At 57.6% G+C, this 26,634-nt stretch overlaps 8 protein-coding genes across 8 annotated transcripts; 4 read left to right on the top strand and 4 right to left on the bottom strand.

Moving 5' to 3' along the window:
- Positions 1-29: 29 nt before the first annotated feature.
- RPP2B (uncharacterized protein) lies at positions 30-474 on the top strand (the record flags this gene model as incomplete). Its single annotated transcript, XM_060600862.1, has 2 exons — positions 30-188; positions 301-474. The coding sequence occupies 2 exons, from the start codon at positions 30-32 to the stop codon at positions 472-474; spliced, it is 333 nt and encodes a 110-aa protein (XP_060457414.1).
- Positions 475-3,876: 3,402 nt separating this feature from the next.
- Positions 3,877-4,711, bottom strand: CKS1 (uncharacterized protein; the record flags this gene model as incomplete). Its single annotated transcript, XM_060600861.1, has 6 exons — positions 3,877-3,888; positions 3,925-3,944; positions 3,979-4,103; positions 4,258-4,327; positions 4,617-4,636; positions 4,668-4,711. 6 exons carry the CDS (start codon positions 4,709-4,711, stop codon positions 3,877-3,879), a joined length of 291 nt encoding a protein of 96 aa, XP_060457413.1.
- A 1,575-nt stretch (positions 4,712-6,286) lies between these two features.
- On the bottom strand, positions 6,287-9,658 carry CcaverHIS019_0409670 (uncharacterized protein; the record flags this gene model as incomplete). The annotated part of the gene is made up of 3 exons (XM_060600860.1): positions 6,287-8,877; positions 8,927-9,489; positions 9,609-9,658. 3 exons carry the CDS (start codon positions 9,656-9,658, stop codon positions 6,287-6,289), a joined length of 3,204 nt encoding a protein of 1,067 aa, XP_060457412.1.
- A 1,639-nt stretch (positions 9,659-11,297) lies between these two features.
- On the bottom strand, positions 11,298-14,215 carry CcaverHIS019_0409660 (uncharacterized protein; the record flags this gene model as incomplete). The annotated part of the gene is made up of 18 exons (XM_060600859.1): positions 11,298-11,585; positions 11,645-11,898; positions 11,936-12,061; positions 12,099-12,121; positions 12,162-12,200; positions 12,237-12,253; positions 12,290-12,346; positions 12,385-12,455; positions 12,493-12,569; positions 12,606-12,642; positions 12,677-12,762; positions 12,799-12,888; positions 12,921-12,980; positions 13,014-13,045; positions 13,079-13,479; positions 13,514-13,656; positions 13,692-13,963; positions 13,994-14,215. 18 exons carry the CDS (start codon positions 14,213-14,215, stop codon positions 11,298-11,300), a joined length of 2,295 nt encoding a protein of 764 aa, XP_060457411.1.
- A 376-nt stretch (positions 14,216-14,591) lies between these two features.
- Positions 14,592-15,785, top strand: PRE9 (uncharacterized protein; the record flags this gene model as incomplete). Its single annotated transcript, XM_060600858.1, has 9 exons — positions 14,592-14,594; positions 14,629-14,644; positions 14,692-14,718; positions 14,766-14,780; positions 14,822-14,907; positions 14,959-15,074; positions 15,111-15,277; positions 15,319-15,570; positions 15,604-15,785. 9 exons carry the CDS (start codon positions 14,592-14,594, stop codon positions 15,783-15,785), a joined length of 864 nt encoding a protein of 287 aa, XP_060457410.1.
- Positions 15,786-17,595: 1,810 nt separating this feature from the next.
- On the top strand, positions 17,596-18,711 carry CcaverHIS019_0409640 (uncharacterized protein; the record flags this gene model as incomplete). The annotated part of the gene is made up of 1 exon (XM_060600857.1): positions 17,596-18,711. One exon carries the CDS (start codon positions 17,596-17,598, stop codon positions 18,709-18,711), a length of 1,116 nt encoding a protein of 371 aa, XP_060457409.1.
- Positions 18,712-19,324: 613 nt separating this feature from the next.
- Positions 19,325-21,444, top strand: CcaverHIS019_0409630 (uncharacterized protein; the record flags this gene model as incomplete). The annotated part of the gene is made up of 5 exons (XM_060600856.1): positions 19,325-19,444; positions 19,482-19,624; positions 19,674-19,947; positions 20,365-20,376; positions 20,419-21,444. 5 exons carry the CDS (start codon positions 19,325-19,327, stop codon positions 21,442-21,444), a joined length of 1,575 nt encoding a protein of 524 aa, XP_060457408.1.
- A 300-nt stretch (positions 21,445-21,744) lies between these two features.
- CcaverHIS019_0409620 (uncharacterized protein) lies at positions 21,745-22,743 on the bottom strand (the record flags this gene model as incomplete). The annotated part of the gene is made up of 1 exon (XM_060600854.1): positions 21,745-22,743. The coding sequence occupies one exon, from the start codon at positions 22,741-22,743 to the stop codon at positions 21,745-21,747; it is 999 nt and encodes a 332-aa protein (XP_060457407.1).
- Between the last annotated feature and the right edge of the window lie 3,891 nt (positions 22,744-26,634).

Below are 26,634 nucleotides of genomic sequence, written 5' to 3'. Positions count from 1 at the left end.
CGCGCTCGACAAGAGCTGACAGCCAGAAAATGAAGCACCTCGCCGCTTACCTCCTCCTCCAGCAGGGTGGCAACACCTCGCCCTCGGCCAAGGACGTCAAGGACGTTCTCGCCGCCGTCGGCATCGAGGCTGACGACGCCAAGCTCGACAAGGTCATCGCTGAGCTTTCGGGCAAGGACATCAACGAGGTGAGCCGCGTCGAGGAGGAGTGGTGGCAGGCAGCGCGCTCCAGCAAGCCAGCAGCAGCGCTGCGACGCACTGCTCCTCTGGTTCAAATTTTTGCACACTCGCTAACTGTAGCTCATCGTTGAGGGCTCGTCCAAGCTCTCGTCCGTCCCCTCGGGCGGTGCCGCTGCTTCGGCTGGCGGTGCCGGCGCCGCCACTGGCGGTGGTGACGCTGCCCCCGCTGAGGAGGCCAAGGAGGAGGAGAAGGAGGAGTCCGACGACGACATGGGCTTCGGTCTCTTCGACTAAGCGTTGCGTCCCCGCATCTCGCTTTCTCCATCCCCTCCACTTCCCGACACGATACGACTTGTGCGCGCCCCGACTGGTTGCGTGTAAATAGGATGTATTGGTTGAGCTAGCACGATCGCAGGGGAGAAAGAGGATCCGAGGTTACTAACTCTGGTCGCGCGAGAAGCAGCATTGGTAATGAAGCAAAACCTTGCGCATGGTCCTCGGTGACCATGGACTTGGCGGCGATCATGTTGGACAGCATGGCAAGAGCCTGCGTAACCTCCGCCTGTTGAGCCACATCAGGAGCCATTGCGTGTAAGGACTCTTTCCGTGAGATGACTGTCGGTGGGCGGAGTCGGCGAAGAAACTTGGGCCGTGAGAGCGAGTGTTGAACGGACGGCGACCTTGAAGGTCCGGGGTCGATTCGTATGTAAAATCCCAGTTCTAGAAAGACAAGACCGAGTGAAGGCCAAGGGCAAAGTCCATGGTGACACCGGCATTAGTTCAGTCAGTCGAGGAGTTTTGTTGCCGACGAGCGGCGCCAGCGGCGCTACTGATTGTCTCGTCGTCCTCGGCATTCAATTCCTGCAGATCTCTTGTCAGAGTTTGCTCACACCATTGCGGGTGCGAGAAGGGAGAGAATCAGTTCTCGGAGGCATTTGTCTGGCAAACTCCAATTCTAGCCCCAACTAGCCAGCAAACCAAGCTGATCTGCAGGAAATCTACACCTCGTCAACTCGGATGCTCCATCGTACAAAAAAGAGAAGGGGCGCTCAGAGCACTGGGAACACCATGGCCAGCCGTATATGAGCGGCTTGGAGTAGTCCCAAATATCAACAATTGATGCGACTGTGGTGTAGTGGTAGCATGTTCGCTTTGGGGGTCAATCTCTGTTGCGAATGGTCCACGGTTCAATCCCGTGCTGTCGCCAGGCCTGGGTAGGCTTGAATTTTTGGAACTTTTTATCCCTTAAGTGAGTCACTGTAGATGAGTATATTCCAGTGCGTGCCTGCTCCTTGGCATTAGAGCAAACAATCAGCAGGTGAGTGCTATATCAATTCCTCGCTGGGGGGAAGGGCGGACTCGTACTTAAGTGGAATGCTACTGGGTGCAACAAATGGAACTATGGGCGGAATACTAGACACCATCCAGACACCCTGTGCACTTGACATGTGAGGCGATGCATTCACGCTTGCATTGGCAGATACCGAGTCTTGCCTGCTCGCGCACACCTCTCTATCTCCCCACGTCTGGTTAGTGAAGAAGCAGTCGCTGTTGGGATCCTCAGACTCGACAACCACTTGGAGCCAGTGGCTGGGTAGACCACATTTGCGACTTGCGAGCAACAACTCCATATTGACCCCCATACGTCGGATGTGGCAGTCTACGAGTCAGCTGGGGGGGGGCGAATTATTAGTACAATCGCCAATGCCCAACACCTGTCCAAGGGCCTGGTACCAACAATGGCGGTTTGCTGGTGCCCGGTGCGATGAGTTGTCTTCTGGGAGGGAGGGCTCCCTCGGGGCACTGGGCCATCACGCCGGGTGGCTGATAAAGGAGTGGCAAGTTCAGTAGAGCATAGAGATTGTGGCAGGCATGGAGGACACGTTGAGTGTGAATGGCGAGCAAGGAAAGTGAGTTTAGTAGGAGGAGAGCGCGAGGGGAAGTGGCGTAATGGGCTTAGCCGTGGAACACGGGTATTGTGGATAGGGAGCATAGGAGTAACAGGGGTAGGTGCGCAGCTGCGTAGATAGAGGAGAGAAGGAGGATAGATGCCCTGTTATATGGTGAGTACTGAGACGTTGGAGAGGAGGCCAGAGCGAAATGAGTGGATCCTTGAACAAGTGGGCCTTCATCAACAAGTTGGCCCTCGCCCAACAACTAGGCCCTCACCCACACCATACTTTAGTTATCGGCTCTCGAGAGACATGAATAGCGGCATCATCGTGCGCATGACCAAGTACTAATGGGGTATCGGAGACCTAGTGGAGCTTGATCAATGTCCATGTTCATGGCCGTGAAAACCTCGACCTCGTCGTCGTCCGTGACCACACTGTTCGGGACTCGTCGGCTAGACTGTACACAACGGGCCCGTGTGTCGTAGGGCTGCCGCGCTTCTGGGGGATGGTGGGTTTGCTGGGGCCATCGGTTGCGAGAACCCGGAAGTGCACGGGCTGCAGACTGTGTACAGGAGGGCGAGGCCACTGGTTGGCGAGGTCGCACTGGCGGGAGAGGGTTAATGCGTACCACGTCCACGTCGTGAATCCGTGGCGACCGAAATAAGGCTACCACTTGTAGAGGCAGTGGCGAGTGATCCGGGCATAGACACAGGGATAGCATCGGTTGCCAAGTCGTACCGAGGCGAGTTGGGGTCGTTTGGTCAGGGCTTTTTCTTCTTGGCGTACGGTACAAGGCTCCCCCGAAGTACCTGCTCGGGTGGACGGGTGGCACGGGCTTGGTGTAGGCGTTGCGCGGAAGCTGTTCTGCGATCATCTACTTGTGCTCGCCTAGGAGTCGCGCCCGATGCTCAGGTGCTCAGGCAGGAGGGACTCCACCAGCTCCGGCCGGAAGTGGTGGGGGTGCATGGGTCGCCGAGGCAGGGCGCGCACTTGCAGTAGAGGGGGACGTCCTTGAGCTTGGCAATGCGTCGAGGAGAACTCGGCGATACGTGGTGGGAATCAGGTCCGGCGGAGGTCCGTCTGCGCTGGCATCTCCGACTTCAACAAACCCAGTATCCTGCTCAGCAGCGGTGGCGTAGGGAATCCAGGACCGCCGAGGCACTGAGCTGCTCGAGTTCCTCATCGGTCTCGGCCATGTCGTCGTCCTCACTCTCCGTGGGCCAAGACAAAGCCGGCGGCAGAGGCCACCGGGTACGAAAGCGGCCAAATCGACCTCCTCAGCGTCGTCACTGCCTGCTCCTGAGGTCACGTCGTGCTCCAGCACAAGGTCTACTAGTGCCTGCTGGCCGGCGTTGAGAAGTGCTGTGCCACCGCGATCAAGAGCGTGTTTTCCGCGAGGCGACGCGCCGCAACCAGCTCGCCGAGGGTGAGGACGCTGCGGCGTAGATTGTATCGGGTTCTACGCAGGGTTGTCCTGCGAGTATCCATGAGCTATTGCGACCGGTTGCGCTATACCGATGCATAAAGTCCCCTTGAGAGCGATGTGACACCAGATGGTCAGGTCAGGCCAGCTGTTAGTAGCCAGCTTTAAGCTTGGACTCTTTGGACATGCGCAGGCACGCGTCCCACGCCACACCATCAGCCACGGCACGGTGCAGTGCTTGCACGCACCTTGCATCAGTCATGAGTCAGTAGCTCGACGAGACAGAATATGGCCATGGCATATCGGCTGGGCGGACATGGATGCTTGCGCAGTGCGCGTGAGAGATGGAGAGACTAGTACAAGTGCGCGATCAGGAGATTACTTGCCGGGCTGCCGTTAGCTGTGCAAGTGACCGAAACGGCTCACGAGTGGTCGCCGGAAGAGGACTGCTGTTAGCTCAAGACGAACGGGCAAGCTCACGGATGTGCGGCTCGGGTGCATGCACCTCAAAGTGTTCCCAGCCGAGACTCTGCGTGATTCCGATTCCCCGCCACTCGTGCTCTTCCAAGATGCGGAGGAGGCCGGAGTCGTCACCAGAGAAGTAGCTGTTGGGCGAGCAAGGCAAGAGGGAGGGGGACGGCGCGCGAGAGGAGGCAAGGTATGCGGAATGGAAGATCGGTCGGATGGCGTGAATCGAGCGCCAAGTCATCAAGAGCGAAGCGTCAGCATAGAAGTCAGGCGAGCCGAGACAGCACAAACCTCTTTGGGATGAGCTTGAGCATGGGCTTTGGGAGGATGACATGGCGATACTCAAAGTTGTCATCAGAGTCTGTGGGATAATGTAAAAGGTGACGTGAGGATGGAGCAGGATGTGTGGAGCGTATCATGTCGGCAGACTGTGTCAGCATCTATCTTTGTTATCGGCGTCCTCGTCGGCAGTGAGGTGATGATTCCGGCAACGCACAGCCACGCGCGCCGGGCCTGAGCGAGCTGCACTTCAACATGGCGACAGGAGCTCGGCACGCGCATGCGGCGATGGATGAAACGGCAAGTGGGTGGTGTGATAATGCCGAGCAAGGTCGAGGAAGGGCAAGTCAAGGACAGCGCGTGCGACTCACATCGCTCCGAGTAGATGATTCTTGTGTCAGCGTATCCAGGATTATGCATACCTCTCGGACAACTCCTCGAGTGTTGACGCCTTGGGGTTGGGCATGGCGACGGGATGTGTTGATGATGAATGTGTTTGTGGGTGGCGGATGCGGATGTGTTGAAGCTAAATGGCGACTGTTCAGCGGATTGAGACGCGTCGAGGATCGAGCAACGTCCGGCCTGGGTTGGACATGGGGCGGAGGCTTTTGTCTATTTGTCTATTTGGCAGGATATGTGTAATCGGGCCTATTGGGTCCACACTCTGCTATTGTATAGTAACGCTGCTAGTTGTCGTTATCAGCGAGCTTGCGTACTAGTGTGACGCCTCGACTGCCGTCGTCTCCCAGATATAAGTAGAGCGAGAAGAGGAAGAGATGCAGGTAGGCCGTTCTCGGCATCATAACCCCCATATTCCGGTCCATGACAACCCCCGGAACTGGGCTGGGCCCGTTCCTTGCATCCCTCTGATGTAGTCACCTGGTCTGCTCTGCTACATTCGATCCATTGAATCTCTGCTGCTCAGCTGTGCGCTGCTCAAAGGCTCAACTTACCATGGTCGACCAGTCGGGTCTGGCCATCATGGATCATGCACCGCCTCATGTCTTCCCCAAGATAAGAGGTGGAGGTCTGTCGACGGGTGGGGACGCGTCGCGGTCGTGCCAACTACTTGACGCGTCTAAATTACCCACGTCATTTTTTTTTTGGGAAATTACTCCCGCTCCTCCACCTCGCACCTCGACTTTAAAAAGTCAAGGACCAAGTTTGTCTCTCTCCATCTACCGACATCCAACGTACCGACGTAACGCATGTTCTCAATGTGCTAGGCGACTTACTGCTCTCTCTACTCCTTCCCTATCCCCCACTCCCTCCCTATCTCCTCTTCCTTCTCCCCCCCCCCCCCCCCCGGGAACACCCCTCCCCGCAGGGTTGCTAGCTCACGTGTGTACGGCTCCATCTGCTCCACCTCGCTGTTCCGTGCGAGACCGGATTCCTGAATGGGCCCAGAACGACTGCACTACAAATAGACCCGCCTTGGGTCCACTCTACTCCTTGGCGGGGTCTCATTTTTGTGCAAACATCACATCTGTACAATGTCAAGGCAAGTAATGCAATCTGTGCTGTATCCTGGCGCGTGTCTTGACGACAACTAACCCTCTTTTCTCTGTCCCTCCCTCCCCGTAACTCCCTTCCTGCCCACACCCTGGCACCACTCATGACTCTCTTGCGCGCCTTTGGGCATATCCCACGCGAGGATGTCAACTAAGTGTGCCTACAGCAGCTTAGGCTGTACTTCTCCAGCGCTTGCGCAATGTTGTCGGTCACATTAAGACGTCGATGTAGGAGGGGTGCAGGCACACTTCCATAGCCTATGCAGTTGGAATATATTGTAATCTAGCCCAGTCACGCGCAGGTCCGTCTAGTTGATCTTGTTGTACATGGATGCCAATTCACAAATGTTACAAGGCCTGTCATCATTGACCTATATACTCCGGCTGACGGCCGGTTCCCTCTCTGTCAACGAGCCCCTCTGTCAACGAGTGTGATGCTAGAGAGTGATGGTACGGTATACGGCAGAAATATCTGGTGGGCTTGGTCGTCGACAATGTCCGTGGACCTCGCTGTGTGTGTGTGAACGCGATCACCGGTGGTGCGGATATTGGCCAGACGGTACTGGCTGTGCGCGCTGCTGGCCTGACGGGTACTGCTGGTACTGACCAGGTGGACGTTGCTGAGAATAAAATCCGCCATTGGTAGGCGACGTCTGCCCGCCCTGCTGGTAGCCCTGGCGCCCGTACGGGTCCGCGGGCGCGTTGGATGACCCGCGTCTAGGTGGCGTCTGCGCCAGGGCCGGCCCCTGCTGTTGTCCAGGTGGTAACCGTTGCGGCTCTCCCCTGTTCTGAGCTGGTGCGGCACCAGGGGGCCGCGGTTGGTTCTGGTACTGCGGGTGGTGGAATATCTGACCGGGCTGAGCCGAGAATATCTGGCCAGGCTGGGGTCCGTGGTGCCCAGGCCGAGCGTATTGCTGGGGATACGGGTATCCCTGGCCAGGTTGGCCTGCGTTACGCTGTGCAGGCCCACCACCGCCACCACTTGGGTACGGCGCGTACATTGGCCGGTCAGATCGCATGGATCCATTGGCCGTCTGCTGTGCTCCCTGGTGTTGCTGTTGAGGGGGCGGGCGTATGCCCGGCTGCTGGGGACGAGCTGGTTGGGCGCCTGGTGGAGGTTGGGGCCGGCGCTCGGGCTGCTGCGAGATGGGTCGGCCACCGCCAGGGGCAAATTGCTGCGGTCGCGGCGGGGCAACTCCTGGTGGATACTCGGGCCACGTTTGCGGATGTTGGTGTGCTGGTGATGGAGGGGACCGCGTGCGCTGAGGATTGGATGGTATGGATGATGTGCGAGGGGCGGGTGCAGGAGCCTGCGGGTAAGACGCCGGAGGCTGCTGCTGCTCTCGCTGTGGAGGGGGTGGGGATGTGCGATGAGTGGACTGCTGCTGCTGTGGCGGCTGCGGAGTTGGCTTGAGCTGCGCAGGACGCATCTCCTGCTCCATCTGCGCATTCTGCTTGCCATACTGTGGCGCGCGGTAAGCTGCCTCGCTGTTGTTTGCGTTTCTGCTGCGCTCCGGCTTAACGAGACCCGTCTTGCGAGTCGGCGACGGCGACAGTGGAGGCGACAATTCCTGCTGCTGCTCGTCCCGTCGCGGCTGCTGCTGTAACGTGGACAGCTGCTGGCGCAGATGTGCACTCTTGTCCTCAAACTGCCCAGAGTCCGGCGATAGGGGTGGCGTTCCCTTGGGCGGAGGAGTACGCTGGGTCTCGTCGCGGTCCTTGTCGAGACCGTTGACCGTGCCGGGCTTTGAGTCCTCCGCGGGACCTGCAGCTCTGCCTATGACGCCGAGGTACCAGAACATGAGGTTCGAGATGAGCACCTGCTCAATCAGGGGCCGGCGCGCATTCGCCAACTTGATGTGACTGAGGCGGTAGACAGCACGCTCGACATGAATCGGATAGCGGGCAAAGTTGGAAAATCCCGGCGAGGTGGGCGATGACGCGCCTGAAGGCTGGAGCGACCTGGCAGATTTGGATGTGCCAAGGAGTGCGGCGGCAGCTGCAGGCCCAGCGGTCGCAAAGTTGGAAACCGACGAGGCCTCCTCTTGCTTCTTCTTTGAGCCTCCGAACAGGCCGCCAAAGAGTCCGTCCTTCTCCTTTTTAGGCTTGTCCTTCTCCTTGCTGTGTTTCTTGCCGAACAGACCCTTCCGGCTCTTCTCCTTCTCCTTCTCTCGGCCAGGGTGGTGATGAGGTGGAGTCGTCGAAGTGGAGGTCGCAGTCGCGGTAGAAGATGCAGATGACTGCACCGACGCGTTCGAGTCTGTGCGCGCTAACGGTGGGCGGCCGATGACCAGCGTCGGAGGAACTGGCCGCTGTTGCCCAGAGGTTGACATGCTGGGCGGCATGCTCTGTAATGGTGGCGCCATTCCAGGCAAGAGAGCCTGCTGGCCCGGAACCTGCGGCTGTTGCTGCTGCATCACTGCAGCAGCCTCGGACGGCGGTGAAGGTGCAGGTGGCCCCTCTTCTTCCTCCTCTAGGTAGGCCCGATATGCCTCGTCCCCAGCGTACACGTCCGCATAGTTGTCCATGAACGAGTCCGGGCGCGCCTGGAATATGTCCTCCGAGGCGCCAGATGGTGGTAACAAGGTGACAGCGTGGAGAGCCGCGCTCAAGTCGGCGTCCTGCTGCGCCGGAGTGAACCCGGGCTTCTCGACGCTCGTGATGATAGGATGTAGGTGAGGGCGTTGCCGCCCGTGCGGCACAGCTGCCTGCGCAGGCTCGTCAGGGCTCGGCGACCTGCTATCATCGTAAGGTTCCACTACCGACGCCCGCGTGTACGCATCGACGATTTGGGATTCGTCCGTCGAGTCGTCGTGTGCGGGAACGTGTTCCACTGCGACGGGCGCAGGCTCGTGGAATGCCTCGCTGGTTTCTTCGCTCGTCTCGTCACTGCGTCGCTCATCGCTGCGCCGATCACCATCCTCCATTGAGGAAGATTCGCCGCGGATGTGCTGCTGGCTAGGTGAAGTGATGCGCTGACGCCGCCCAGACGAGTACCGTCGGCTGCCATCGTTTGGTCCCTTGCGGATCTTTGTCCTCGCAGTGCGACGGATGATGGATCCAGTACGTGGTGGGAGGAGGGGTGCGTCGGTCTCACCGTCACCTTCGGTTGTCTCGTTCACTGTCGTGTATCAGCACAGCTGCACAGGGCAGGCGCACGGGACACTCACATCCAGGTTGCATCCGCTGGCTCAAGCTTCGCCGCAGGACCTCGCGCATCTTGTCCGGGTTCTGCGTGAACTCGGGGTCGTCGACGAGCTCCTCAAGCTTCTGCAGATCACGGAGGGTTGGGCCATGCTCGGTGTGACGCGCCGCCAACGACCCGCGCCTGACAGGAACTCTCTCCGTCTCGACATTGTCGCCAGGCCTAGGCGTATACTGCTTGGACAGCATCGACTTCTTGCGGTTCAGGTGGACAGACATGGACCTGCTACGCGCGAGCCACGACGGGCTGCGCGCCAGCGTGGCCTCGTCCGTATCACTGCCGTCGGCATCTGGATCGACCGTGTGCGACTTGAGAAAGTTGCGAAACTCGCCCGGCGCTAGTTCTGGATGGAGATGCGCTGGCACCCAGAACAGACCCGAGTCGCCGTCCAAGCTGAGCGTCACATCGTCGTTGGACGAGTACTGCATAGCTTCAGACCCTTGCTGGAATGAATCTGGTGGGGGAAGGTCCGGGTCCAACGGGAGCTCGCCTGGACCTGTCCCAGTCGCCGACCTGCGTCGCAAGTGTCTGCGCGTTAATAAGAAGAAAGAGCAGCACGACGACATGATCCAGAATCGGACGATGATGTGCTAACAAGGAGGGGTAAGGAAGATGTGCGGTGGGTGGGTGGGGAAACATCCACGTACTTGAGTGTGCGGACCTCCCTCTCAAGTTCCTCCTCCGAGATGGCCGACATGGCGTCGTGCACGATGCGCAGCCACGGCGACGCGAGGTGTGTGCGTCGTCGTCAAATGCCTTGTTCAATCTCCGCGTTGCGTGATTGCTGAGAAGAAAGCGCAATGTGCGTTTGAGGGATGCCGTACGAGTGGGCTAATGCAAATCGCCTGGTTGAATATGTTGGCGACGGTGGGGACGGAGAGAGACAAGTGGAGTGTGTCACAGTGCGACTGCGCAGATAGCGAGAGTGGTCTCACCTATTGAATGCGAAGGGGTATGTGGAGCGAGTGGCGAGTGAGTGATGATGTGGGAGGGGGCGTGGGTGTTGAGTGTAGGGTGGAAGATGGCAAGTCTGGATGATGGCGTGCGTCGTGCGCGGTGGTGTGTGGTGAGGTGGGTATAGGACCACGTAGAAAAGGGCCCGTTCGTTTGAATGTCAAAGAAACAATGTCCAGTTGAACCAAATCGTCGAGCGCCCAGTGAGAAATGAGAGAGAGAGAGAGGGAGGGAGGGAGGGAGGGAGATGATGCGAGGGCAAAGATGCCAAGTGCGGTGCAACGGCTTGCTCCTTAGGGGTGGTTGGGGCGCGTGGATGGGGAATAGGTGGCGGTGACAATCGTTACACTTTGTACAGATGCGTGTCGTAAAGCGCACGCGCGGTCTTGAGGTCGTCTGGCGTTGTCGAGGTATCAAGCAATGGCGGTCAAGGGGCAAGGGATGACGATGAGAGCGTTGAGGGGGTTTGGGCAAGGAGTGAGAGGAGGCCTGGATAGGCTGGGTATGAATGAAGAGGACAAACGAGTTTGAAGACCCGGGATGTTGGGTGGTGATTTGACAGGGAAAATGCACGACTGCAACGATGGCCAGATACAGAGAGAAGGGGGTGTAGAGAGAGAGGGAGAGAGAGGCGGTGGAGGGGAAAGAGGTAAAGAAGGGGGTTCAAGCACCCAACCAAATGGCAACATACGAAACCCAAGGTTAACCAAGTAAAGGGTCAAAGGGGACCCTTTAGATGTGTGTGGAAAGGGCCCGTTGTAGGGATTCAAAAGGGACCTTTGGCTTCTTTGGGCTTACTTTGGTGGCCAATAAAGTAAAACAGTAAAAGCTGTACTACTCGTATACTCGTATTACTCAATTATTATTGTGATAGAACTCTAAGTACTATAGGGTGGTTGGGGAGGGGTCAACTGAGAGTTGAATCAAACCCAGGGCCCAGGGTTTCAGTCGTGGTTTTGAAAGGCGTCTTTCCGATTTTCTGTTGGCCGTGTCGTCTAATAGCACTTGATAGGAAGGGGGGGGTCTAGAGCGGAGGCAAAAGGGTTAATACATGCAGGGTGAAAACAATTTGGGGACCTTTGGCTATATATCATTGCTTCAAAACACGAGGGTTTACACGTTAATACAACGAGCTCTTTTTGGCTTGGCTTGATTCCTTGACTCGGCATTCATCATCATCCTAACACCCAACCTGAACGCCCCACAGCATCCCATTCAATGATCCAACGTATGCCAAACAGGCACTCACATCTGGGGTCCAACCGACACACTTCCCCCACTCACTCCCTAGAGATACGTCTGTCCAAAATAGTCGCAAGACCTTGATACAGATGTCATGGAATCTATCGCAAGGCTCCGTTCTACATATATATACAAAACACTCAACTGCCAGGCTTGCAATGTTCGCTGTCGATCGCAGAGTTGCCATACCAGTTTGGCGCTGTCCACTCCGTCAAGACGCTAAACAGGAAGTAGATGGCTAACGCTGTAATTGACGTCCCCGCGTCCAGACCAGAGCTGATCACATACACAAACTGCCCGTGCAGCTTGGGATACTGCTTCGCAATCCACCCATTGACCGCGAAGGCAGTGATGCCACCGGTGAGGATAATGTTCGAAGGGTACTCGGGCAACAGGATGGCTGCTGACAGGACGACCGGCACGCACACCTGGTGATATCAGTTTGTGTGCGAAACAGCTATAGCTTTAGATGTCACCTGGTGCTCACCTTGTTGATCTTCATGCCAGGCCACCGCTTGTGCGCGAGCCATAACACGAAAGGAAGGATCGCGCCGAATGGGAAGCCTAGGTAGAGCACCCAATACTTGCCCGCGAAAAAGCGACGCGGAGACACGGCACCCCAGATGATGCTCGCCGAGTAGAAGATGCCAGGCCGCCGGCCGGTCCACTGCCCTGTGGGGTCTGGTGTCGTGCCGTCGAGGAACGGGCGCTTCGAGGAGAGAACGGAGAGGAGTGTCATGTCTGGAACGCTTAGTCTTGGTTCAAAATCGACGCTCACAGTTGGTCAGCGCACCGAGCACCGTTCCAATGATTTGGACAAGGAACATTTCACGCGGCGGAATCGATGTGTACCAGCCGAGTTTCAGGTCTGTGATAAGCTGCAGAGCCTGCGACATGGCCATGTCTGGTAAATCAGTTGAGACGTCGAAGCATTGGCTCACAGCCGAAGCATTTGAATGTCACGCTGATAAGTTAGCCAGAGTCTCAACAACCGGGGTACATACTTGCCAATCGGCTTGCCAGGCATCAAGAAGCCTGCAACGCTGTAAGGTTAGCATGGGCTACGGCTCGCGCTTCACAATTCCGTGATGACGTTCTGTCATGTCAGCGGCTGCATTGTAGAGACACGTACCAGGCCGATCTGCGTGTTAGACACCGCCGCCACAACGCCGATGGGAACGAGGAAGACCTGGGATCAGACGTGTGAAGATCAAGTGCTGCGCGTACCGCTGCAATAGCTAGGGACAAGACGAGTGCCCAGATCGGCGTCTGCAGAGGGGCACTCATGACCATGAGAACTGGATGTCAGTTTGAGCCGGGGTTAGCTCAGCTCACCGGCCGCCACAAAGTTGACCCCGAGAATGGCAATATACCACCACTGCGGCACGGGGAGATAGTTACGCATGAGTGTGCTGAGTCTGTCAGAACGCCCTCAAAGTCCCTCTTACTTGTGGACATCGTTCATCGGTGCCCGGTTTGTGAGAGCTGGCAGTCAGCTGTGCAACCGTTGTGAGCTCACCTTCCTTAATCTCATCGCGGTGCCAGATCCACACATGCACGAGGATGCTCGACAGCGCCGCGAAGGACAAGCCGTATGTGACAGCACTGTCGTGAGCTCGCCAAGGACGAACCGCAGCTCACAAGTAAGGTGTGAGGAGCAGCGGCGCGGCAGTCTCCCAGGCCTCATCGTTGAAGGAGAGGTCAGGATTCAGGACACTTTGGACGTCGAAGCTGGGGTCAATTGTGTCCAGCAGAATACATACTGGTGGTATGTCGCGTTGTACAAGCCAGACGACAGAGGAGAGGGAAACTCCCGCGCGTCCCTACCTATCAGCTAGGAACTCTCCCCCACTCACCAGAAGTTGAAGAACAGCATAAGCGGCACGATCTGCCATGAGCGACATCACGCACAACGACTCACCACCCAGATCATCCCGATGAGGCCCGCAAACCAGTTTGCGAGCGCCCACGGCGGCGTAAACAGCGGTCCGGAAGTGCCGACGCTGGACCAATCAAAGCTAAAGTCGAGCATACCGAGGCCGGTGTACGCGCCCCCAAATGTGCGCATCCACCAGTTCTCGTTGTTGACGAGACACAGGACCGCGACCGACGTGAGCATCGGGAAGAAAAGGAACGGCAAAAACTGCCACAGAAAGGTGAAGATGAAGACGGCGAGGAAGACGTGCAGCCTTCGATTCGTGAGCATGCGCGCCGCCTTGTTCGTGGCCGCGGTGTCGTACAGCGTCGTAAAGAGCTGGACCACTACGAGCGTTGAGGGCCAGTACATTGCCGGCCGGGCAACGAGAAGGTTGTAAAGCATGCCTGGATTCAGCTGGGTCGACTCAACGAAGCTAACCGGCCAGGCCGAAGCCGATGCACTGCGTCGTGAGGAGCAGGATGATGGATGGGATGGTCGCGAGCGGCGCCTTGTAGTACAGGTCGAGCATGGCGAGGATGTCGGCCGCGTACGCAGACATGGCGCCTGACGAGGAGAGGACGCTGGAGTCAGCTTGGCGGAGAACGATTGAGCTGACCTGATGAGAATGGCTTCCTTGACACTGAAGGGACCTGGGTTGAGGTCGACACCGAACAACGTCTTGTGTCGTGAGACGAGGCGTTCGCTCGCGAGCGCATGGCCTAATGGGTAAGTGGCAAGGATGACGAAATAACTGGAGAAACTGGGAGCATTGCTCTTGAAGTAGAACACGGTGGACGCGGCCGCTCCCATAATGCAGAAGAAGCAGCCGAGCACAATCACCCGCAGCGTGAGGGTGGGTAGTGTGGGGTCGTCGATGGAGGGTACGGACTGGGTCAGCGCCATCAGCTAACGACTCACTCGCGCGATGAGGGCTTCGACTTCGGTCGAGCTTACGAGCTCGTCCTCATGTGCCACCTGGACGAAGCCGAGCCCCGAGTCATCCGAGTCCACTGAGGACCGCTTGTCCTCATTGTCCAGCAGGGGAAGCTGCTCTGCGTCGTCGTCCAGCGCATCGAGCTTGGGTGAGCGGTCGAGCTCGGACAACTCGTATGCCTGGGCTTCCTCTGGTCGCACGGACATGCTAGGTCATGTATGCGATTGCGTCGTTGAAGGTTCGGGTCATGATAAGTACCTCCTTGTTTGGCGACGCGGTGGCCCGCGTGCCTGACCTCCACAACCGCGGATGAGCGGAGATGCCCTTGCATCCCATGATTCAATAATTCAATCTGATATCATGCCACGTGGGTAAGACAATGACGTGGCTAGTAGAGACGCGCGTTGCAGCCGTCATCGTTGTCGCAACCTCAAGCTGACCACAACCACAACCACTGGCTTGCAGTCACTCACGTCTACAACTCTCGCGACTACTTCACTCGTTCTCATCAAGATAGAGAGGAGACGCGCCTGAAATTGATCTCGCCTTCACTTCTCTCCACCTCCTAGAACTCTCTTCACAATGGTAAACTGAACGCCGGTGCAACAGCTGATCACAGGCGCGCCGTTACGACAGTGTGTAGCTCCGCGGCTTGGATATGACAACTACGCTAACTAAACAGGTCGGACAACGATATTCTCCCCAGAAGGTGAGTACTGATCAAGCTGCTAGCTGAGAACGGCGCTAACCCTACAGGACGGTTGTTCCAGGGTACGTTGTTGATGGCGAGGAAGGAAGCAACTAACCCCCAGTCGAGTACGCTATGGAGGCGATCTCCCATGCTGGTACCGTCCTCGCCGTCCTTTCTAAGGAGGGCATCGCTCTTGCTGCGGAGAAAGTGGGTTGAGCTGCGAGCGATACGAACGCTACTCCGCTAACAACCCCACAGAAGGTCACCGGCAAGCTCCTCGACCTGTCGCTCGCCCCAGGAGGATCTGGGAAGGGTGGAGAAGGCTCGGAGGCTTGGATGGGCGGGGGCGGTGAGAAGATCTTCCTCCTGAACAAGTGAGCTTACGACTTTACGGATTAAGCTGACCGCAGCAACATTCTCTCGGGCCTTGCGGGTATCACGTCGGACGCCAACTCGCTTGTCAACTATGCGCGCAATTCCGCACAACGCCACCTGTACACCTACGACGAGGACATCCCAGTTGAGATGCTCGTGCAGCGCCTGTGTGACATGAAGCAAGGCTACACTCAGTTTGGCGGTGCGTCTACTGACAGGACGATGGAATTCAGCTGACCCCAGGTCTGCGTCCTTTCGGCGTGTCGCTCCTCTACGTCGGCTGGGATCCACTGTACGGATTCCAGCTGTACCAGTCCGACCCGTCGGGCAACTACTCAGGGTGGAAGGCGACGTGCATCGGCGCGAACCACTCGAGCGCCGCCTCGCTCCTCAAGCAGGACTACAAGGACGACATCACTCTCGAGGAGGCCAAGGCTCTGTGTCTCAAGACGATGGCCAAGACGATGGACTCGACCAAGCTCAGCAGCGAGAAGCGTGAGTTGGAAAGTTTCAGCGAACTGACAGCAGTCGAGTTCGCGACCATGACTCTCGTGCCCGGGGTCCAGCAGCCGCTCGCCAAGATTTACGGCGCGGACGAGCTCGACGAGCTCCTCCAGAAGCTCGAGCTTGGCGGCACCAAGGAGGAGCAAATTGGCGTGGGCGAGGGTACTGGCGGCGGCGACGCTGGTAACATTGCTGTGAGCACGTAGAGTGGGTAGAGTTTGCAATGTATGGATCGGCAGTGTGGTAGCGCTGCGTGGGCAGCTATTGAGACGCGCCCAAGCGATTCTGCATACATGAAGCGCGACAGAAGCGGAACTAGTCCTTGTTGACCTCGGCGTATGCACTGACGAGCTGGTTGACGGATGCAACAGACATGACACTGACAGTGTACGAATGCCGAATTACTCTTCTCGGCCTGAACCTGGCTATCCGCTGCTATAACTTGCCGACTGTCCTCAACGATAAGGGAGTACGAACACGTCTGAAGAGCCTCAGTGATCAGTGAGATGGTACACTTGGCCTCCTTCACCAGCCTGCCAAGACGACTTGGCATTGTTCATTAGTTCTAGTCTAAAGGTAATTTCAACCTGCCCCACTCTCAATCTCCTTCAGGCTATCCCACAGTCAGTGACCCTCAAAGACACGTGGTGTATATGGGTCAATCCTGAATGGGCTCCCAGCTGCCCCACTCCATCACTCTTCAAGCATTACAGTTGGAAACTAATCCAAGCGGCTGACTGCTGGGCTAATGATAAGGTCTGACTTGACAACTCCACCAAGCAACTCAATCAAACTCATACGATGTTCCCGCTGCCAGTATGCGCGTCAAGTATTAGATGCGCTTGGGGGACGACACGGTGGGCATGAGAGGATCATCTTCATCCTACTCAGGTTCCCTGTAGTCCAACGGGTCAACTGAGATCGACAGGCACGCTACACGTGCGAGCGCCATGGTCGGTGCAAACACGTAGTGTGTACGTTGGGATTCAGAGGGCTGCTGTTGCTAGCGAGAGCGGCGTTGTCTTGTCATGATGCTTTATGGAGATATGGTGAGGCTGTAGATAAGGCGGTGAGCCACGAGCGAGATGAGACAAGCCATGTTCCAGGGGTAGCTGCCACCCGGTGCAGTGCGATGGAGGCGGGGGGATGGTTTGTAGGCCAAACCAGGCTTGGTCCACTGATCCACTGTAGATTCAGTGGATTCACACGCAATCGCACGTTGTATCAGTCCTATCGGGCACACTCGGTCAATGTCAATGACACCGTCACCCGGTTACATTGGCCGACATTCATCCCAAAGGTACAGGGGTAAATTGGACCTCGTATCGGGCTCAACAGGCACGGCACAACACAGTCTTCCCCGTTTCAGTCCCTTTGTGCGCACATTTGGCTAGCTACTTACATCCAACACGAGAACAATAATTGCGTTGTCATTTCATCAAGTAGCCAGACATTCCTCTCCACTAGCAGCACGTTATCGTCTTATCCTGGTCCAAGTCAAGGCTGTTGGTGATAAGCAATATCATACCCGAGCCCGCGGGAACACGTTTGACACTCTAGGCACAACATGTTGGAGCAACCGTATCAGGCACGAGGCACCGTATCTGGCTGTGAGTTTGGATTCGTGGCCCCCACCTCTTCCCGACCCCCCCCCCCCCTTCCTTCCTTCCTTCCTTCCTTCCCCCCCCCCCCCCTGGGCCGTGTTAACCGTGTTGTGACTCGGAGTAACTCTTTACCTCATTCCACCCGACCTTGACTGCTCTTTTGTCAACACCACTTTATCATCATCAACCCCAACGAGCCCCACACGACCCACCCTCTACACTCCACAACCTATTCACGCACGTTTGCACGTTTGATCATCCACTCCACACTTCAGCAATCTACTCTATTCATCAGTGACAACCTTGACCCCTTCGATATCCATAACAAGCCGCCACCACACACACACTTTCACACATACACAACCCAGTCCAAACAACGACGCCCTTTGCCCCCTTGCCTCGCCTTCCTTCCATGCAACCTACGGCCCACACAGCCCACACAGCCCTCGCTGCCTCACTCGTCGCCTCGGCCGCGCTTGCCGACCTCCGGGCGCTGCGCGCCGTATCCCGGCAATTTCGGGAGGCGGCGGACGCGCGCATTTTCTCGCACGTGCTCCTCCTCGAGCTCGACGGCGACCTCGAGGTGCGCGATGCGCAGGGCCACCGCCTTCCCGGCGTTCAGTGGGAGCTCAAGGTCACTCCTGCGGAGCGTGATGTGTGGGTGTCGCGGCTCGCCCACGCACGTGTAGTGGACTACTACGACAACGTCGACCTCTCCAAGGACCCAGTTCTCGCGGCTGCGCTGGGTCATGCACACACCGCGCGGCGACTGCGAGGCGGCCGCGGACTGTCACCTCACACTCTGATGGACACGCTGCAGCTCGGATACGACGATGCGCAGGAGGACGGGTACGACTCTGACGACGACACGCCATCAGGCAGCGTGGAGCATGTGCCTTCATCCGTCCGCGATCTCACCGTGTGCGTGCGCTTTGACGCACGGCACCACCGCCTCACTGAGGCGAGTTACACCCTCTCGCTCCCGACCCTCGACTCGCTCACCGTCGTGTTTGCACAGGAGGAGTTCTCACGCATCCCCTCGCGCTGCTGGAGCCGCGGATCATGCTGGTCCCCCCGCCGCATGAGCCTTCAGAACTCTCCTGCGCCCCTTCCTCGATGGGGTTTTCTCCGTCCGCTCATCCGCCAGCTCGCTGAGGTGCACACGCCCATCACACTGGTCGGGCTCGAAGCCATTCCCCACACTCTCGTGGGCCTGCCTGCTGACATGGACGTGGACGACGTTTGGCGCGATTTTGCCGACGCAGTCCTGGTGCACGTGCCTCCAACCGCGCAGGACCCCACTCTGATCTTCCTCTCGCTGGACGAGTACTGCCTCCGTGTGGGCAACGAGGCGTTCAAACTCGCCACGTCGCGTCCTGGGCCGCCGCCGAGCCCGCCCGAGACGCCTGACCTGAGCGACGACGACGAATGGGAGGACCAGCGCATGAGCAAGAGCCAGCGAAACGAGTGGGAGAAGCTCGTTCGCACTGCTGCTCGTTCTCTCATCCGCAGCTGTCTCCTGTATTAGATTGAGCCTGTGCGCGCGCCACGTCGTCACGTCGTCATTTTTCGGTCACTCCTCGCACCTTGCACCTCGCACCGCTTTTCGCACCACTCTCAAATCGCGCGGCCTTGTTGGCCGTTGTCTGATGTAGCATAGCAGTTTATATGTACCATACAATATTGTGCTCGTTGGCTGGAGGTGAGTCGCGGTGACTAATACGTGCGGAACCAGGGACTCACCGTTAATTCCGCCCACTAACAAATGCAAACGGAAGGGGACCAGCTGGAAGGAATGCAGGATATGGATGTCGGCGGATATCGATTGTTATTGACACCGACGCCGCCATTTACAAATACATCGGCGGCGACCGCGACCGCCCAGCCTCATTCCCGCAACCAAGTTCTAGTGAAACAGTCTTGTACGCGTCTACCTGGGTTCTGCACCTGGGTTCCTGCATCATCTGACAATCCAGGTCCACATTCACTCGACATTGTGGGGCAAGCATGTACCGGATCCAACTCAATGCTCCAAGTCTAGGCCCCGGGCCTCCGTAAACACGGCCTAGACCCATCGTTCGTGAACGCTATAAGACTTGGATGACAGTTGTCAGTTGTGGCAAAATGTCCACACACTCACAATGCTGTTGCGGTGGCATATCCTCTTCACTCTGGCGGTTGTCGCCCTCGCCGCCCCCGTCGAACGGCAGAACGGGATGCACCTCCTCGGTCTCCTCGCCCTCGTCCTCAACCCCATCATGGTAATTGTCAATGGCGGTCTTCACCGGCGGCATCCAGGCGCGCAAGTTTGCCCCCTCATGCATGCAGAGCTCGTCACCACTCGACGGCGCCAACGGCCGTTCCGAGGACTGCCTCCCCGCGGGCCCTGACCTCGCAGGGTTGGCCAACAACGGTATTAGAGACCAGCAGGTGGCTCTCAAGTGGGTGCGCGAGAACATGGCCTCATTCGGTGGCGACCTCGACATTCAGCGCCATCCTCGAGAAATACCCGAACAAGCCCGAGCTCGGGGCGCCCTTTGGCATGGGCTCCAACACGTTCCTCCTCTCCCCGCTGTTCAAGCAGGCTGCGCCGATCGGCACCGACCTCATGTTCGCCGCCCGCCGCCGCGACATGCTCCGCAAGGTCAACCAGGCCGGGTGGACCAAGACTTGGACGTACCACTTCGTGGGCGTCATTCTCGTCGGCCCAGGCTTCCTGGGCTCGGGCCACGCTTGCGAGATCGCGTTCATGTGCATGTGGAGGGTGGTCAAGCCGTTCCTCCTGTTCTGGAGCTTTGCCGACACGCGCCTGAGCGAGAACATGATGGACTAATGGACGACCTTTGGGCACAACCTCGACCCGAACAGGCCGGGCCGGTCTTCGGGCTTGGAGCGCGCACTCGTTCCCGGCCAACAAGAAGGCAGGTTCAACGACCCTGCCCGCCGGGCCGTGTTCCAATTGCGTTAATGCATTCCGTCATTACAGAATTCCAGTGGAGCGGATCTGTTTCCGATCTTTGTTATCTCCCCCCCTGTTGTCTTGTCAGATGAGCATTCGGTGCCTGAAGATGGAGCACTGACGTCCACCAAAGATCTCTAGATTTTGTACAGCGATCCGAGCATGCGTCGCCTCATCTTTTTGCCTTTGCATCTTCATCTCTTCGAGCTGGGACGGGGATAGCAAGTTGACAAGGTGAGTGATCGCGGCGAGGTCTGAGCAGGTTCTGACCCTCAGCTCACCATGCTCGACCACGCCTATTTCCCTCACATCGTTGAGAACGCGCTCAAGCGCCTCGATCACGCCACCCTCCTCTCCCTCCGCCTGGTGAGCCGGAGGGCCAAGGCGCTGGCAGAATCGCAACTCTTCCAGCATGTCGTCCTTGCCCCTTCACCCGATGGGCGGGGATACTCGATCCGCTCGGTCGAGGGCGCTCTGCCTGTTAGGCCCTGGGCATCTGCATCTTCTTCTTCCGAAGGGGAAACTCGCCTCGTCACCCTGCTGGCCCAGGCCAAAGTGGTCGACATACACACCTCTATCCCCTGCAACACTGCCACCGCTCCCCTCCTAGACGTACTAGGAACCATCCCAACCCGGCGGGCCGAGTATCACAGCCTCGTCGGCCCGTCCCCACAGACATATGTGCAGGAGTACGCAGTGTACATGGGCTCGCACTGGCGCGGTCGGACCTTTTACTTCGAACCGCCCCCTGACCTGGAGCGATACGTCGTGAACCTGCGATACCATGTCGACCGCCGCCTGTGTGAGCTGTACGGGCCCGCACCGAGCTGTGAACGGATCCTCGCATCAGCGAGCCTAGCGAGCGTGACTATACCTGCAATTGAAAGTGCCGGTCAAAACGTCCAACCCGCACGCTCACCCTCCTACATCCTCATCTTCACGGGGCGTCACGAGCCAGCCATCCCTTCCGTCCCAACACAGGGACTGGCCGCATCCCAGCGCAGAACAGTCCATACGCTGCTGTACGAGCTCGCTGCCGAGTTTGAGGGCGTCCGTCGTCTTCAAGGCGGGAGGTTGACTCTCGTTGGGGTCGAGGAGTTTATCACGAGTCTCTGTGGACCAACTTCCACCGCCGAGGCCGCCCAGGTGTTTGAAAGGAAACTCGTGCTTGCTCGCAGGGATATGGACGGCCCGAGAGAGGACATGGCTCCGCCAGTCCAGTTTCTCTCACATGCCGAGTATGAGGCATTGGTTGGAGCGAGGGCGTACGAGGCCGAGACGCGGCCTCTGCAGCTGTACTAGAGCAATCAATTGCATTTAATTCTATACAACGAGAGATGGGTTAGATGGGTTTTCTACGCTTTACAACTCGGTTCAGTTTGCGTTTCTACACCTTGAGCTTGAATTGATTCTGATTCTGTCGATACTCTACCACTCTGCGGTCATCTTGTGTCTTGTGTCTACTTGGACAACCTCGCAGGAACGCGCGCAGGGCGCTCATCTCAGATCTGATCGCAAGTAACATTGCGCCCGTCGGCTTCGGTTCGGGATCCACTGCGTCGGCCGTCACTTCCCTTTCGCGCCCACAGCGGATTTGGCCCGCTAGAGCATTGCCTTGGGCTCATGGTCCGCGAGCTCGCTCTCAAACCGGAACCGACGCATGGCGGCCTCGATCCCGTCCGGGTCCCCAATCACGTCACTTGCCACCCGCCGGACCGCGCGGTACACTGCGCCCTTGAGTTCCCCGGCCGCCATCTCGTCGCGCGGCCAGCTGACCCACGCAGGGTCAAACCTGCGTGCATCGAGGGCAATGGTAAAGTGTGCTCGGTCGATACAGTGGGCGGCCATAGCGATGACATCAGCGAGCATGCCGAGCTCTCGAGGTTCGTGCGCCGCGTCACGCGAGCGGCGAAGCTCTCCTGGCTCCAGCGGCCGGAAATCGAGCATTACGTGCCGCACGCTCGTCGGTGCCCGAAGACCAATACGCGCGCCACTAAGCCCTGGCTCCTCGGGGTCGAACCGGACTGTCACGCGCCATACATGGCTGTTACCAAGCGACGGAGCGAGTGCGGCCTCTGCAACTGGCGGCTGGCGCCACCGCATCCCCCCAATGCCGATATCCGGTTGGCACTGCAGCGTGATCTCGCTCTCGAGGGTTGAATAAGCAAACGGGAGGGGATGGTGGCTCTCCCGTCCACTGCGACAACGTACCGTCCTCACGCCAGTGAGGAAGTGGCCGACGGAATGAAGCCCAGCGCGGCCCTCGAGCTCAAGAACGCGTGTGTGCCTTAACAGGGCTAGGAATCGCTCCCTCTCCTCTGCCTCATACGCGCTCCACTTGAGACCGGGGACGCGTTCGCCCCCCGGCGCAACGGCGCGAACGCAAGGTACAGTCTGTCCGTCCGACATGGTGAGAGAGATACGCCCGTCAGCGAAGAGAGAGAGGTGGGCGCAAAGAGCGGCATCGACGCGGTCCCGGTGCTCCTTGGAGGTGGCGCGGACTGCGAACCGCGTAGGCCGATCGGCATGGCTGATGATCGTGTCCATGATCGTCGGGAACATGGTCGCGTCGATCGACGAGCGTCGCTCAGGTGGTGACATTATGGCTGGGTCTTGTTCGCTTGAGAGAGAAAATTGAACGCGTACAGTGGAGAGGATTTACTTTCTGAAGAGGTCGGAGATGGAGATGCGGGGTGGGGTCCCACCCGGCCTTAACTAGCATAGGGGTGGCGAGGAAGCCTGAGCAGTAATATAGCGGAGAGAGAGTGGTATGAAGCTTTTGCGAATGCATTCCGAGGCCCCAGTACTGCAAGCTCCACGCTCAAGCTCCAAGCTCCAAGGTGGTATCCGAAAGAGCCGCTCGCCTCTAGAGTGGCACATGATTTCGCAGTTGTGACGCAACTCGTTAGAGATTCCTTCGAGTCTCGGCCACTCACCTGACCATTGCACCCGAGTCTGGTCCCAGATCACGTGTCGTCATATGACGCTTAAACCGGGCCGGTATGTTATCCGCCAATCATGTCCTCTACTATCAAACCCTGCATCGCTGCTCGGAAACTTAGCATCATCTGCATTGCGCATTCCGCGATTCCCTACCTAACAAGTGTCGAGTTGAGGATCAAGTCGGGTGTCGGGTAGGCCATAGGTTGCAGCAGGAACATGGGGTGTGGTGTGGTGGTCCCCTCAGCCCCACCACACCACACCCCAACTAGCCAATGGTGAGGTAGTTTCAAACTCCTCGGTGCAAAAGTCTTGAGGTCCCGCGTTCGATTCTTCATCCGTCCTTGCCATGTGTCCTCCTGCCCCACTTCAGATTCCTACCGCAGAAACCTGCCCCACTCCATTAGCTTCCTCCACAGTGGCACCGAAACTTGCATCAGAGATATCCTCATCAAATTCGATACACAACGATGGATAAAAAGGCTCCACTAATATCGGACCATTGAACGCAATGGAATGACAGACGCCTCATCCCCCATCTGTTGCTACACTTGACAATGGACTGTAGCTTGGCTGCATGGCCTATTGTCTCGCAGTATGCTTGTCTCTCGCCGCAGATACAAGCAGCGCCAACCGCGGCGGGGCTCCGGCTAATTGCTACGCATAAGACGGTTGTTCCGTGCGTACTGAAACAAGTCTGTAGGGCCAGTCATGTGGTCAACCATGGTGTAATGTAATGTATTACGATACAAACACCAAGGCTGTTAAATGGAAAACCAGTTGTCAATAGTCCCTCATAGTCCCTCAGTGCCTCATTTCCGATCTCGGACCATTCAGCAAGAGGGCAATCTGCAAGAGGGCAATCTGTCGATCATCGTGGATCTGCACAATCTATGCGATGCTGTCATCCTCCTCGGCGCAAATATCACGGCTACATGGACCAACCTCGCGTTGCAGTGACCGTGCGGCATCAGTGTCGAGCAATGCCATCTTCTCCCACTACGCTGCCTTCCCAGTGGCGCTTGCTCGTTGCACCAGGGCCAGGGCCCACTGCTATTCTAACAAACGTCACCTTGACACGCCCGACAGTCAACTACAGGTTGTGCAAACTTTTTCCTCCACAGCATGCGCAGCAAGGCATTATATCGGCGGCATGTGAGGCGCTTGGCGGTATGCGCGGCTGCGCCGCGGTGATCCTGGTTCGTGGCCCTGCATGGCCACCCACGTTATTGTGGGTTTGTTCGGCCTGAATCAACCTGATGACTGCCTGCCTGCGCCCTTCGGCCAAGGTCGCTGCCAAGCTGTAACCACTGCCTTGGTTCCACCTAACCGACTCCGCTACACACCTTTTCAATAATACATCTTCTGGGTCGCCAGTCCCTGCATGACATAACGGACAGGAGACCTTGGATTGGGCCACCCTGCGCCAAAGGCGTAGATGTCGACTAGCCAGCCAGTCACATTCCGGCACATGCTTGAGCATCCCTGCATGTCGCTTGGCACGCCTCGTCGGTTCTGACCGAGTTCAGATCGTGGAAGAGTCTGGTGCGGGGCCATTGCAGTTCGCACTTGCAAAAGGTTTTACTTGGTGTACCGCCATTGTGTGGACAACACAGCAACTTCTATTGTTCTACGCGGGACGTTTGAAGCCCGAAAGCTCCGCCGTCCCTCACCTCCGCTTTCTCTTCGTCGTTCTGGCACAGTTCGGGGACAAAGCTTGTCCGGCGTCAAAATTGTGGAGAAACCAAGGGCGACAAGGTCTGGAGGACTGCTTTCACCCTGTGGAGTGGCGCAAGGTGTTGAGGGTTCCTTGCTTTTCTCCCCCCGCCTTGAAGGTCAGGGAAGTAAATGATAGGCCGGCATGGCTCGGCAAAGACCAATAGTAGTGGTTAATTTGACAGTGGTAACTTTGGCTTGAGAACACAAAGTCCTCCTAATTCCTGTCATTTGAATCCCTGTGGGTGGCGCCCAGGCCTATAACCTGCAACGCCAGATTTATTAACCGCCTTCGCCACCCCAATCTCAACCTCCCAATGCCCTCCCAATGCCTTCCCTACCATTATCACGGTATTGGCTCTAGGACAGAGCCGAGGATCATCTTGATGCGATGGATAAACTTTGCTTCGAAACATTTGATGAGGGACCTTGGAATGCCTGGCTTGGTGTGGCGTTGCGGGCAGGCGTTGCCAGTTCACCGTCAGCCGCCAGGACGTGTTCAAGGGTATTAGATGGTGGCGAAGCGACGGGTGCAGGGCATATAGTGCGGAGGTGCGGTGACCACATCATCCGGGCTAGAGAGCTGGAGACTCCAAGCCAACAAGCCAACAGTAATTGGCAGCAAGGACCAAGTCGGACCTGGGATGACGATGAGCCCTGTTACATCTGCCTGCCTGCCTTCCGCTTGCCTCCTTTACCCTCCCCCACGTTGTTTGCACTGCGTACTCCTTGGACCGTGCTCCGGACTTGGACCTGTCAGTTTCCGGGACCTGCTGTATTCTACCTGCAGCCTGGAAAACAATGAGCACCTGATACTCTATGCTCGTGTTGGCCGTACCTGCAGCCAGCTAGCTGCTTTGCCTCGGCACGACCATGGTACGTTTACTGTTCAGCTGCTGATGGAGCGCCCCGCTTGCTCCTCAAGAGGCCAGATAGGCAAGGAGAGATACAGGGGCCGCCACGGACGCGCCGTCAAGTAAAGTTGGCAGCTGGCAGGCAAGCCAGGGTGAATGCCTCAGGTCTTGACTGGCTAACTGGCTACTAGCTAGAGAGTGGTAAACTAACCTAGCAAGCCAAAGCCCACCCAGTGGCAAGTGATTCAGTTGATTCACTAGTCCGTGTCCGTCTTGATTCATTCACACTACCATCCCATCCCACTCATTCCCGCCACTATTCCACCACTCATCATCCATCGCTCCATCCACCTACTATCCTACTATACCCCAAAATACAATCTTGTCCTCAACACAGCTCGACTCATACTACTTTGAGGACGTATCCTACTAGGGTCCCTATTTCCGACTGGTCCTCATCCCGAAACACAGAGTGATCACTGTCAACAGCTTTCTCTTCTCGACCATCGACTTGTTGCTTGCATTCCACACTTCGGCCCTTGCATCCCGTTCCACACACCCGCCGTATCCACGCACCAAGCTCACACACTCCATCATCCGAAATCCCTCTAATCCCATCCATCCCCGACTAGGTCGCAGCCTATTCGTCTTCCCTCATCCCCATCCCCATCCATCCCCACGCTCGCGCTCGCCCATCCCCACGCCCCGCTGCCTTGCGGTTGCTGCCCTTGATCGCCCCGCCGGCTCCGTTACCTGTACTGTGCTGTAGGGAAGGAGGTGTAAGAGACGCACAGGATCTCCGGTCGTCCGTGCCAGGAGAAACCGCCTTGCTTCACTGTGAGTTTCTTTCCAACCAAGGCCGGGCTGTTTCGCCCTCGGGGCCTTGGTTTGCCGATCACGTTGCCACCACCACCGACCGCGACCATTGTTCTGTTCTAGTGACTCTTCGCGGGACTCTTCGGGGGACTCTTCGCGAGACTCT

The sequence above is a fragment of the Cutaneotrichosporon cavernicola genome (genome assembly GCF_030864355.1).
Source record: "Cutaneotrichosporon cavernicola HIS019 DNA, chromosome: 4".
Lineage (NCBI taxonomy): Eukaryota > Fungi > Basidiomycota > Tremellomycetes > Trichosporonales > Trichosporonaceae > Cutaneotrichosporon > Cutaneotrichosporon cavernicola.
The sequence above is the reverse complement of the archived record's forward strand: the minus strand, read 5'-3'. Positions and strand labels throughout refer to the sequence as shown.